The sequence below is a fragment of the Thunnus maccoyii genome, chromosome 7 (genome assembly GCF_910596095.1).
Source record: "Thunnus maccoyii chromosome 7, fThuMac1.1, whole genome shotgun sequence".
Classification (NCBI taxonomy): domain Eukaryota; kingdom Metazoa; phylum Chordata; class Actinopteri; order Scombriformes; family Scombridae; genus Thunnus; species Thunnus maccoyii.
The window spans coordinates 2316454-2330785 of NC_056539.1; the positions used below are offsets into that span (position 1 = coordinate 2316454).

The 14332-nt window shown below is 39.8% G+C and overlaps 1 protein-coding gene across 3 annotated transcripts in view; it reads right to left on the bottom strand.

The window, feature by feature from the left end:
- The window catches only part of LOC121900244 (cadherin-2-like), a 99427-nt gene that overhangs the window by 46092 nt on the left and 39003 nt on the right, over positions 1-14332 (bottom strand). For all 3 annotated transcript variants that reach the window (XM_042416388.1, XM_042416389.1, XM_042416390.1), the window contains one exon: positions 839-1071. In XM_042416388.1, coding sequence (XP_042272322.1) covers positions 839-1071 — 233 coding nt within the window. The remainder of the gene's footprint in view (positions 1-838; positions 1072-14332) is intronic.

The following is a 14332-nucleotide window of genomic DNA, read 5'->3' on the forward strand; positions in this document are numbered from 1 at the left end:
TCTCAAAATCCTATTTTAAACATCTCATCAGAAACCACTGGGCTAATTGTCCCCAAACATAGACAGATCATCTACAGACTTCACTGATCTTAAGTTGTTAAAGAAATCTTGATACATCAATCTGTTTCAATTAAACAAGCCAATCAATTTTTTTTTTATCAAAACAGCAATAAATGTAGTCATGTGAAATGTGTCTTCACTGAAGATCATAAACTACATCAAATGTTTTTGAAAGTAGATTTATAAACCTCAACAGAGCATCAGCATAGGGTGACGACCACAATGAATTATTTTAAGAAAGTCAAGCACAAAGACTGGAAGCAGTTTTTGTGCAAAGACTGCAGTGTCTCTAGTGGTCAAAGAAATCCTGGATAACAGCCAACAAGAGTACATTTCCACATTAAAAATCAGCATTCAAATAGTGTCAAATAATAGCTTGAGGTGTGCTCAGGTCGTACTGCTGCTCCCAGTTTCTCTTTTAAAGTGACATACTTTATTCTTTCAACAGTTGTATTTTTAATTGCTCTGTTTCTGTAAAGCTATAGTCAAGGAAAGTCAACACTTCCTGAAGAATTTTCACAATAAAAGAATATCAGGAAATGGTGGGATTATGATCTTAGAGATGCTTTATGAATAAAAACAATATTTTTGTTAAATATGTTGTACTGATGGAATTAGTTCTGTGGAAATGTATGTTATACTGAAAACCAAATGCTTGATTGAAAGGCTTTGTCCTTGTTATTCACAATATAAACGTTTGTACACTCCATGTATCATTATGAAAATTACAAATGGAACTAAATGGGTACTATTTTCTATACCTCTGCTACTCTTTTACCTGTTCAGATCCCGCTCTGTTACCATCTGGTCGGAGAAGAAGGTGCACTCTGGTTTTCCAGATCTGTTTGGACTGCAGGTCTCGAGCGTAGACGACCACCACCACCTCTTTTTCCTTTCCCGCTAGGCTGAGGCGCCGCAGGGCGTAGACCACACCGTCCTCACTCATCCTGAAATCAGACGCATCTCCGACCTCAAACCACAACTTCCCTCCACCGCAGTTCATGAAGCTCACTGTGGAAGACAGAGACACAGAGACAGAAGTCAGCCTGAGTAGAAAAACACATCAATCACCTGCGCGATGTGCTATGCGCTGTGTTTGTGATAAGGTTAGATGTCTAAATACACCCAGCAGCAAGTTCACAGGGTGTTTAACTTTTCCATTCCTGCTGAGCCCACCAGTGGGTTCATGTTTACATATTGTATTTTATTTAAAGATGTTGTCAAGACTTCAGACAGATACCACACATGTCAGGTTGAATTTCAGGAATGTGTATGTTACAGGATGTACAAGACATCTGGGATATTCCCATCTGTGCCATAAAAACATGCTCTCTTTGGTGTGAATTATTCAACCCATCAAGGAAAAGCAGATACACAATATCTGCACTACATTGCCAAAAGTTTGTGGACATAACCATGGGTATTAATCTGCTGCTGTAATAGCCTCCACTCTTCTGGTTTCAGGCTTTCCACCAGATGCTGGAACCTGGCTGCAGAGATTTGTTCCCATTCAGCTAAAAGCATTAGTGAGGTCCAACACTGATGTTGGGTGATAAGGCCTGGCTGGCAGTCAAAGGTGTTGGATGAGGTTGAGGTCAGAGCTCTGTGTAGGCCAGTCAAGTTCTTCCACACCAAACTGGGTAAAGCATTTCTTTATGGAGCTGGCTTTGTGTATGGGGGATAATGTCATGTTGAACCAGGAAAGGGACAAAAACAAATTGTTAACACAAAGCTATTATATACACTGTGATCTAAAATATTATTGTATGCTGTAGCATTAAGATTTTTATTGATTTGAACAGCCCCAGACCAAAAGTATCTAGAGTATTGAACATTCATCCAAATTCATTTTCCACCACTCCTGCCAGGTTGCTGTAGCACGAAGCTAAGCAAGGTTGCCCTTCTCCCTATCCACGTTCTCCAACTGGGAAATATGGTCTACCACAGTTCTCCTCCCAGTTGGACTTGCCCAGAATACCTCCTGATTAAATGCCCAAACCACCTTAACCAGCTGTGTTTCTCAATTCTACTTCAACAGACTAACTCTAGCTAGGTCTGCTTGATAATGGCAAAAATCATACTCGTGATTATTTTGGTCAATATTGAGATCATGATTATTTGACATGATTATACTCACTGACTCATGGAACAGAAATGCTTCCATTTTTTGAGATATATCAATCCACACAGACTACACAGAAAGAATCTGCTGTATATGTGTTTTGAACTTATTGACGGTATCTACATTGATTGATCGAGGCTCCCAGTCCATGAGAACTGACAGAACATGCTCACGTCTTGCTTACTATGTGGATTCCCAGAGAGTTTGGGCTGTTAGGGAGGGGTGGAAGCACACTGCTGTAAAGGAAAGGGGCACGCTGGATTTCTCATAACACAAGACAAAACAAGAGCATCACTGTGAAACGGAATGGCACGATAGTCGTTATAGCGCGATTATCTTGTTTTAATACTTGTTGGAAGCCAAAATTGTAATTGAAGATAAAATTCGATTAATTGCCCAGCCCTAACTCTAGTCCCCCATTAGCACATACTGAATTACAAAACAGAGGGCCAGATGATGCAAGTTAAGGGATCACCAAAGTTATTACAATTCATCCCAAGGGGGCCATGAATGTGTGAACAAAATTTCATGACAATCCATCCAACAGATGTTAAGATAATTCAGTCGTAACCTCAAATGCCTTTAACAACTGTTTGTTACCTCAAACCTCAATGGATCCTGGAAGTCATTAGGATTTATCCTCTGGGCACCCTGAATATCTGTAGTGGTGGTGCATGGGAACATCTTACTAGAGGAACTGACTGGTACAGTTGCAACTGGAGAAAATAACTTCCCAATCAGAGCTGAGTATGTAAATTACAACATGCCTACAAGTGTGAGGTGTGAACATGTGAACTGGTGGTAAAAGGGTGATCCCAGCCATCCTACGAAGGAAACGTTTTGTCAAGACCTAAAAATGTCCCAAGATACCAAATATGTCAAAGTGAATTTAGAGCATGCAAGATTTCTCCAATATTTCCATCTGACCCATAAAAAGACATGCTGTCTTGGGTTTGAATTATTCACTCATCATAGAACAGATACAGATACAGAATGTACAGTGTATGTGGAGCTGCCATACAGTGCAGGAAAAGTGAGTTCTTTCCTTCTCTAAAGCTGCTTAAGGGGACATTTAAGGGATAGAATTGGTTTTAAGAGGTTGAAGGAGAAAAAACTGGATGCTGGAGTATCAGAGTGAAGAAAAAAAGTCATGTAAAACCTGACTTGCTTTTAGATGAGCATTAGAGGAAAGATCCATGGACCTGGCCAGAGAGAGTTTAGCCTGCCTGTAAATCCCAAAGCTGAAGACGGGATTTGCAGAAGTAAAACCATAAACGGGCAGAAACGGGAACAGCTTTCAGCAGAAGCAGCAGGGTTGTACTCTCCCTGCAATTTTCTCCTCTTTATTTGTTTGCCAAGTATAGCCTACCTTCAGAGAGGAAATAGCTTTTGTGAAGCCTGGGGGGAGGTACGCGGCGCTGTGACTGCATTTTGCCGGAAATCATCGCAAGTTTGTCTCCGGTGTGATATGAGCCGGCACAGCACACTCATGCAGAACAAAGCTGTCAATGGCAAATGTCAGCTCATCACAGTCGGCACATTAACGACAAGTCAGTGCATCCAGAATGTCTTCTACCTCCTCTTCAGCTGGGAAAGAGAAGAGGAAGGACGAAGGCTGCAGCTTGGTTTCTGTCCAAGTACTTCTTTGACAAGATGGAGTATCAAATCAGAAAAAGAGAATGGAAACAAGACATCTGATAAAATTTATACAGTAATACAAAATGCTTTGATGCTCAGTTCCAGCAGGAACTGCATAAAAAAGCTTTTATTTTCTCAGATGTCTTCAGAATGTCTGTCCAACGCAGCCTCCGAAATGTCTCTGTTAACGTGTAAGTCTGCAGTTGTATGCAGGGCTGCAGTTTAGGATTGATGCCATTTATACATTCATCTTTTGATTACTTTTTCAAAGAACCAATTTATTTACTTGGTCTTATTTAAGTTTAGTCTTATTTAATTTGGTCTATAAAATGTCAAAACATAATGAAATGTGCTCGTAACAATTGTGCAGAGCTCAAGGCGATGTCTTTGAATAGCTTGTTCTAACCTCAATATTTTCAATTTACAGTCAGATAAAATAGAGAAAATCAGCAAATCCTGCCATTTTAGAAGCTGGAACAGGAGAATGTTTGGCATGTTTGCTTGATAAATGACTTAACAAGTAATCATTTCATCATTTTTCTGTCAGTGGACTAAAGGCCTAAACGTACTGGAAGCGTCTGACGCAGGCGTTTTGAAGTACACCCATTGTTTTTAATGGCCGAACACTCAGTAAAAGCGTTATGAGGCGCGTCAAACTGCCTCGACGCTCCAACTCCGACCTTGTTTCGATTTTAGAGCGTCAAATGAGGACCAAGCGACCAAAACAGTTTTTTCTCTGCAGCCGAAAAAGAGAGAGAGATAGCGCAAATCAGCCGTGAACGGGCGAGCGAGAGAGAGAGAGACAGTGCGGCGTTGGTCGAGTAAGGAGAGCGAGCGGCAGTGAGAACAAAACCTCTGAATGAGAGAAATAAAACGTTATATTCTGGTTATTTCATGGCAGTCACATTTTAAAGCACAAATACATAAGCATCAAACAGTCAACAGATGATTTACTTTGGACATAAAGACTCTTAGTTTCAGTTTCATTTCCCTCCTCTGAATTTCTCCTTTTCATTCATTCATTACATCCAACTACTGCAGCGGTTCATACAAAGAACAAAATGACAAACCTGAGTTGGAATTTCAAATCTGATGCCTGCAGTGCACCATGGGAGCATCGATTCACGCTTCCAGTGTGCTCGGGCCTTAACTGATTAACCGACTGAATCTGTGTAACAATTTTGAAGCCTTTTGAATTTCTTATGAAATCTAATTAGGTTTGGCTTTTAACATTAGGAAGTAACTAAAGCCATAAATAACTTGACCTACTAGTGAGATACTGCAGTTTCCACTGTTAGTCTTATTAAAGTTCACAAACATAAGCTACAACCTGGAACTAAGATGAACAGCAGAGGATAGAAAACGTTGATTACCTGACAGATTTAGTCAAGTAACTTTGTACAACTTATGTTTCACAGACTACATCATCCAAATACTTGAGCTCCCAATTTAAAACTCTTGGAGTTACAGTAAAAATAGTTACAATAATGATATGATGATGCATAAAAGTTGAACTGGGAGATTCTGAAGGTGATGTGATGTGTTAGATTGTTTCAGTAACTCTTCACTCTGTTGGTCTTGTTGAACTACAAAAACACTCATAGTCATACGCGCTGGTGTTACGGAGTGATGTTTCTTTTTCCTCACAAGCAATCTTTGACAAGTGCAGACACCATCTTGCAGAGAACACACTAGACATCAGGCAATAGTTTCTGTTTGGCCTTTGATCAAGTTACTTATGACATTAACGTGAAACAGCTACAGCTGACTGCTGATGTTTGTGACTGGAACAGCTGAAAATGAGAAGCCTGCTAACATTACCGGAATTAAAAAAAGGAGCGAACAAAAAAACAGTAAAAAGATTTGATAAAGATGTGTTACTTAGCAACTACAGCTATTTTGCCAGCTAGGAATAACAGGCTCTAAAATGGAACCTGCTGTTGGAACACATCCCTTAATCAGCACTAATGAATCACCATTAATTAGTTCAAAATATACAGAATACCTTACAAATACATTGGTTGATTGGATCATCAGTACCTATTTTTGTATTACCTTATTTTCACATTCAGGATGCTAATTTATTCCCTTCTCCTCAGCTGATAGAAACACACCTAATTCACAGTTTATTTTTAGTGGTATTATAAAACCTGATTTGAAACGTGCTTGATGGTTGGATGGAAATAGCACTTACCAGACAGAGGAAAGAACGTCAGGAGGAGAGAGAGACAGAAAACTAAGAGATGGTGATGCTGGAAAACATTGTGGTGAGCAGCGATAAGAGCTGCTGAGATTCAGTCATTGTGTATATGTGTGTGTGTGTGTGTGGATATAACTGCATTGTTTATTGTAATTATTAAGGTGTCGGACCATGCACACAATGTGACTTAAGTTCAGTTTCCACCACATGATAATGTAGCTTGTGTTCACATGATATGAGCCTGATGACACATATATAGAATGCTTTGGTCACTGTTTCATCCACAGAAAATGTTTCAATAAATGACAAAAAGATTGATTGTGTAGCATCCTGTTTGACCAAGAATTGACAGAATTGTACTGCTGTGCAAGAGTTTTCATATTAAAATGTTTAGTTCAGCCATGAAAAATATGTTTTTGAAGGAAGATACTATGAAGTATATACTTATAAAGTACTAGATCAATGCTATGGCCCAGTTAAGGGAGCGTATAAATCCATACCACTCCCCCCATTAAGCACGGCAGATCACAACATCTTATTCCAATGTATGGCACCTGCCTACAGAGAGGGAAAGTTCTCACCAGAAAGGTGAAACTCTGGACAGAGGAAGCTACACACTGGTGTTGTGAGGCTGTCTGGAGGAGTTCACTGAATCATCCCGGGACTTGGATGAAATCACAGATGTTGTCAGCTCATGGATATCATACTGTGAGGACACTGTTTGTCCTGACAAGATAGTTAAGATCTACCCTTACAGCAAACCCTGGGTGAACAAACATCTTAAATTATTATTGAACAAGGAAAAAAACATGCTTTTAAGATGGGCAATCTCTCTGTACTAAACTCTTTACAGGAGATTAAACATGAAATAAGGAGGGACAAACTGTGGTACAAATAAACAAGCAATAAAAAGGCTCCAAGCTTTGTACAGTGTCAGAACAACGGTTGGCTAAATGACAAAGCAAAGAAAAGGTTAGTTTTAGAAGGCCTCACGTCTTCTCATCTGCTTTCAACACCATACAGCCCCAACTGCTGGTGCATCTATATGGACTGTCTCCCCCCAGGCTCTGTCCTCTCCCCCCTCCCCCACATATATTATGTACACCAATGACTGTCATAGTGAGTTTGACAACCAGCACATTATGAAGTTTGCAGACGATACATTTACAGTGAGCCCGCTGAACAATGCTGAAATGTCTCATGGTCCTGTTTTCAACTAGTTTTGAATTGGTATAATTAAGCCTTTTTAGAATCGAATGTGACAAATACCGAGGATATGTGCATTGATTTCAGATGTCACCACCCAACTACTGAAAACACTATCATTAACGGACAAGATGTTGAGATTAAGTAATAAAAGGCAGCAGCATCTTTTTTGTCTGAGGAAGCTAGTCATATTCCAGGTTGACAGATCCCTGATGACATTGTTTTATAGAGTCAGTTTTCTTTCATTTGCTGGTATACATCTCTCAACCTCAAACAGAAAAACTCATTAACAAGGGTGATGAAAGTTATTGGCACTCAGTAGAAAAGTCCATTTGAATTGTACAAGAAAGAGTTGTTAAAGAAAGCAAGAATCCATTATATCTAGGGTTGGGCATCGAGAACCGGTTCCAAATTAGAACTGGTTCCAAAATTCCAATTCCAAAGGAATCGTTAAAAAATTCTAATTTTGATTCTGCTTATCGGTTCCTAAACGTGCTACATATCTGCCAGGACCTGTCTCCATCCTGCTTCAACACAACAGTGTGTCGGTTTGTTTACATACGAGCATGCATGGCTAGCACAAGCGGCAACCTCCGTGGCTGAAAAATGAAGCCAATGTGGGAGTGCCAAAAACTGCAGTTCCTTGAATGGCCACTTGAGGCTGGCTCCAAAAGCGAGTCAAGCTAATTAGCTGTAAGTCAGGTTGCACATCAAATCTTACCAAACATTTAAAGCAGCACGGCGTTTGTCTCCTAGCCTGAGTGAGAGAGAGACAGCAGCTGTGGTTGAGTGAGCTAGAGGGTGAATGAAAAGAGGGAGTGCTGGTAGTGAGGAAGCCGGTGAATCAGATCAATAAAGGTTACTTTCTGATTGTTTCACAGTGCTTACGTTCTAAAGCACAAACACCCTCAAACACCTCCGCTCAACCCTGCAGCTGTACGCCACACCGCCTGATAACACAAAAGCGTCAGCTCCCTGTCCTGCTGTGCTCGCTGTCCCATTTACACACACAGTCGCTCCAGCTCTGACTACCTCCATAGCCGGCTTATTGGTGGAGCAACTCTGCCCCTCAACTCCGTGTCCGTACCTTTTATACAGACGAGTGAGGCGGATTCAAGGCACAGTATTCCTGCCTTCAATGGGCTGTGTAAAGGGGACTCTACATACTGTTTCCTGTTGTCATTAAACCGTCGCTTTTCTTTTTCAACTTTTTCTCGTTGTTCAGCAACATACAGAACTCCTCAGCTGCATTCAGACTAAAGACAGCGCTGTGTAAAACAGCTGTGTATTAAATCAATTAATCAATTAGTTGTTTGGACCATAAAATGTCAGAAAATGGTGAAAAATGTCGATCACTGTTTCCCAAAGCCCAAGATGTCGTCCACAAATGTCTTGTTTTGTCCCGACTAACAGACCACAACCCAAAGATATTCAGTTTATTATCATAGAGGACTAAAGAAACCAGAAAACATTCACATTTGAGAAGCTGGAATCGAAGTATTTGGAAATGTTCTTCCTAAAAAATGACTCCAAGGATTTTCTGATTATCAAAATAGTTAATTTGATAGTTGGCAACTTATCAATTAATCGACTAATCGTTGCAGCTCTACATTTGACATTCCACCATCATCAGGCTAAAACACTGAGAAGTTGGAATTACAGTGATCAGACCTTTTAAAATCCTGTCTCATTACAATATCATAACATATCACATTTGAAATACTTTGAACACACTTTTATTCTCATCAAAGTCCCTGCAACACAGTTTAGGTCATGGTTGACTTGTTCTCAGTCTGAGTCTTGAGTCTGTGAGATACTGTATGAGATAGAAAAACAATTTTATAAATTCACATCATGCCGCTTTTTTCTGTTTTTTCCATGTTCTTTTGAAATATTCAAGAGTTTTCAGCCTCCAGGCCTCCTGTGATGATGAATCAAATCAAACAAGCTGAAAAGGCAAAATCATTTTCTGGCTGAGTTGTTCACCATATGCACACCCTGACAGGGTGGAAATTACTTTGTTTTAAGGCGTCACGAGCCCAAAAAGTTTGAAAACCAATAGCACACATAGCAGAGTTCTGCTGCAAAAATCTATCAAATTGTATCATAGCCATCGGAACAAAGTACATTAGATGTCATTTAAATATGATTCTTGTTTGATGGTCTCACTGTGACTGTGTGGCTGCGGGGTCAGGAGGGTCGTATTGTCATTTGGAAATATTAGGAGGAAAACTATTGGTTTTATCTCATATTTGATCTCACATATAAACAAAAAAAATGATAATTTGCTGTTTATTTCAGCCTATAAACTAGGGTTTATCTAACCTGCTAACCTGCTGCAAGTACAAGAGAAGTCTGAAGTCTTGGTGGCTGTCAAGAGACACTGAAAATAACTCCAGTTCCATGCCAGTGCCTTCGTCTTGAGGGTGGCACTTCAAGAATGGATGAATGGGTTAAAATCAAAAGGGTTGATGACTTGGGAGCATGAATGTGATCCGAACATTACATAGCAATCTTATGCTATCAGATTTTATGTATTAAGTTGACCTTAAATTGCCCTGAAGGTGATGTAAACACAAGAAACAATGTGGAAAAAGTTCATCCTCTGGGGAGCATGAATGTGCTCAGTAAATTTCATGATTAAGAGCCAGTTAGAATTTCTTTCTTTATGGTGATGATGGTCACAGGGTCACCAAAAACAATAGGAGCCATCATCTGGGGACCATGAAAATCCATACCAAACCTCATGAAAACAAATCTTATCATAAACTGTCATTTTTGTTGAGGGGTAACTGTGACCAGGAAGTGGGACTAGAAAGTCAAGGTACAAAACCATCAGGAATCATCCTAGTATTGCACTTTCCTGAATGGATAAAATGGATGCAGCAGAAGCAGAGATCCATTTCCCATGATGCAGCTGCAAATAGGTAGAGTAGTACTCCTGACGACAAGTAAACTGATCTTCACGTGTAAAATCAGTGGTAAAACCAGTGCTTACCCGCCAACCCCTCCCCTCACACATCCCCTAACATCCTCCACTCTCTCTGATGCTCTCTACCTGCTCACTGTACTGTAAGTGCTCATACATTATCTATGGTCATGTTCAAAAACACTCATGCTGCTACATGATGTTAGAGCTGTCTGGTTTAACACCCCCCCTCCTGTCCGCCACAGAGGGGGGAACTGGGGCAGAACTAAGCACAGGGCTTTCAGATGTTGCTGGGCAGCAGTGGGAGGTTCCCAGTTCATCCTCTCATATCCAGGCAGCTCAACGCAACCATCAAAACACCACACATCACAGAGTGAGATAAACACAACCAGGATCATGTGGAACAACATCAACAAGACAGAAATGTAACCCGAAGCTGCTGCAGAGAAGACGAAGTTCACTCAGTTTTTCTTCTATCCTATCGTGACAACTATGTCCCCTAGAAATTACATTTACAGACGATTCAATTGTTTCTCTCAATTATGTTGCATTACCAAAATTAATTGCTGCCTGGATTATGTTCACAGGCTTATGTAACACTGAAGTCATAGAGAGGTGGTCGGGGTGGATGTGAGTGCAGAGGATCCTGAAAGTTAGTGAGAGAAGATGGTTTCACTTAAATGTTAATTAACATGTAGCGCTTCAAGTCATTGCAGACAGTTTTAAACCAACACCATGATATTTCCCTAACCTCAACCAAGTGCTGCAAGTGCCTAAATATCCATAAAAAAATGAAGATCTGACATTTAGGTAAAAAAAAAAGATGTTAATTAACAACCTTTTCTCATTACGTAGACAGGAAGCATAATTTGGGCGGCATTAAGCTTCTTTCTAAACATAGGTGCGCTTGTAGTTTAGTAGCATACTGTACGAATGTAATTGTTTGGAGACAGGGTTGATTACTATTTGCTGCTTAAATAACTTTCACACTTTCATTACAATTTCTATTCTAATGTGTTATTTAATCATTTCTACACAACCCGACCAATAATGGATATTGGAAGCTGGTGCTGATATTGATACTTGAGATTAATACTAGGGTTATACTAACCCTAATCCTAACCCTAACCCTAACCCTAACCCTAACCCTAACCCTGGCCCTAACCCTAACCCTGGCCCTAACCATAATAACATTATAATAATGTCTTCTTCTTTTTACCTAAACATAGCATAAATAATGAAGAGAAACATCAAGATAACATGAATATTTCATGATTAAGATATGTCTGAGTAAAGTTATTTTACAGTTGAACAGTAAACTATTTTATCAAAGTGACACTAACAATAAATTCAAGATGATAATTGTGTGTTAGTGTTAGGTTTCATTGACTAAACAGCATTTTTTTAAAATGACACACTGATACTGATGGAAGTAGTGCAGCGGTAATGTTCTGTACATTATACTAAATGTATCAGGATAACAGGCAACCATGGAGGAGGTATTGAGTTTGTATTACCAGTTAATTAAAACAGAAGGAGACCAAAGAATTCTTACTTAAGTAAGATTTAATTAAGTATATTCTTTTAAAACGGGGAAAGCCTTTAATATAAGCCTGTTTCAAATGGTACTGATACCAGCATATTTGTGAAAGCCAGATATCGGCTCATAATATTGGCCTCTCAACACATCAGTGAGCCTTTACTTTTTTATTTGCTATCTAAAATAGTGGCTGATAACAGAAAAAGGCTATTATCAAATTTTCAAGTCTTGTGAATTGTGAAAGAACTTTTGATATTTTTGAGACAAAGTACTGGCAGGAGAAGGGCGGTGAGATAAATTAGTATAATCAACTGAATGGAGGCCCTGCGTCTAATCACAAAGAGCTGCTCGGTAATGACGGAGGCATATTTCCCAAGAACCCTCCCCAATCTTCAATGTGCCACACGAGCAGCTTGATCAATGCGCTACCGGGATCTGATCAATAACCTTGCTAGGAAAAAAGGCTCAATAACAGTTCTCCTCTGAAAAGAACAGCACACACACACACATACACACACTTCCTCACTACAAGCCTTACATTATGATGGGGAAGACGGAGGAAGCAAGTGTTTACCATAAAGATACAGCAGTAGAGAACAAGACAGAGCAATAGATAAAAGCAGGTGATACAGGTGCTCCAAACCAAGATTTTAATTATAACCAGTCAACTGGAAATGGTTTGAATATTCAAATTTGACAATAATGATCTCTGTGTCACATTATGCAAATTTCCAAGAGTTTCCCTGTTCTCTACATGCACTGACAACTTGAGAAGCCAAGTGCTAACAAGTTGAGTTGAATTTTTCAAGGTGAGGAAAGAATAAGGTGAGACTGAACAGAAAATTCACAGTCCTCTACATTCTGATTTGAAATGATATCTGTGTCATCCATTAAAAAAAAACAAACAAAGTTTGCCAGGTTGTCTCATCAAGCAAGTTCCACTTCTTTTGTGTGTAGTACGGTGGCTCAGTGGTTAGCACTGCTGAATCACCGCCAGATCAATCTCTCTGTATTTCACAGTATACAGAGTTTTTAAATCTCATGTTGGGTGCAACCTTCCCTCGCTGGCGGCTCTTCTAGACTTTCCAAAAGTTATAGGACTGAATGAATCTGATTCTGATAGTGAGACGAGTCATTTCACGGGGGTTGTGTCACACTCAAAACCATTTTTGACAATTCCACCGTTTTACAGCCACAACAGTAGGTGTAGTTACTGGCCATTGGGCATAATGGGGCGAATCCTATGTTTTTGGGCCAGTGGACCATCAAAACATATCGGTGTTTACTGGCCCTCTCTGTGTACCTGTCGTTTGAGGTGCACATGACAGCGTGCTGCATACCTGTGTCAGGTCATCACAGCTGAGCCCCCCCTTACTCTCACTGCCAGAAGGGGGAGACAAAAGTGCCACAATCCAGCTTTAAGGAATCTGGATTCACTAAACCCAAGATTAGTGATCTTGAATATTGTGGTTACACCGGACTGGTTACCAACTGGCTCCGTTAGCCCTAGCATTACCAGTTACCAGTCCATTTATGAGCCCGGGTACAGGTCTTTACAATCAAATTGTATTTTGAGTTAAAAATTTTCAATGGGTAAAAGTTCCAGACTCTCATGTAAACTACAACTTTACTGTTTGTTTTACCTCAAAACAAAATGACTTAGAACATATTTTCCTATTATTCATGTCGCTCTTGTGGGAGGTTTTTGAGACTCAAAACCAAAAATATCAACCTGCTGGTGGCATTAGATGAAAAGTTGGGATCACCAAAGTCAGTAGGATTCACTTCTGGGGACCATGAAAGTTCAGATACGTAAGTCTGGACTGGAAGTCTGCTTACAAACTGTCCAAAATGCTGCTGCGGGGCTCTTAACACGATCCAACAGATGGTCACGTATTACACCTATTTTCACCTCACTGCACTGGCTTCCTGTTCATTTTAGAATTCATTTTAAAATTTTGGTGCTCACTGATGGAGCCCAACATGGCCAGGCTCCACAGTATATTACGAACCTTCTGCACCCCCACAGCAAGAGCCGGGGTTTTCTTAGTGTACCTCGGACACATTTTAAGACTCAGGAGATTGTGCTTTCCAGTCAGCAGCCACTAAGCTTTGGAATAGTCTCCCACTAAGCTTGAGGTCCTTGGACACGGTGGACTCTTTTAAAAAGCAGCTAAAAACTCATCTGTTCAGACAGGCATTTGGGTGGCATGTGATATTTTATGTTTTAATTTGTCTCTTATCTCTGTTCCCCTTGTATATTTCATCTGATGTCTTTGTTCATTTATTTGATTTGATTTAATTGTATTTGATTTGATCTCTTTGATTGTGAAGCACTTTGTGACTGGTGTCTGTGAAAGGTGATATATAAATAATCTTTGCTTGCTCGCTTAGTACCACATGTATGGCTACAATCTAATTGCTACTAGCCTTTATGTTTTTAGAAAACTCTTATCAGGATCAAATTCAAGTGCTTTAATGCTTTAATGGAGCTAGCTGGCTGCTTATATTAAGCAATGATTAACATCAGCACTGGTGATAATTATTAAAATTAGCTCATATAAATATAAAGACATAAATATAAAATCATCATCACCAGTACTGATGTGGGGCTAATCTTCCACACACACACACTGA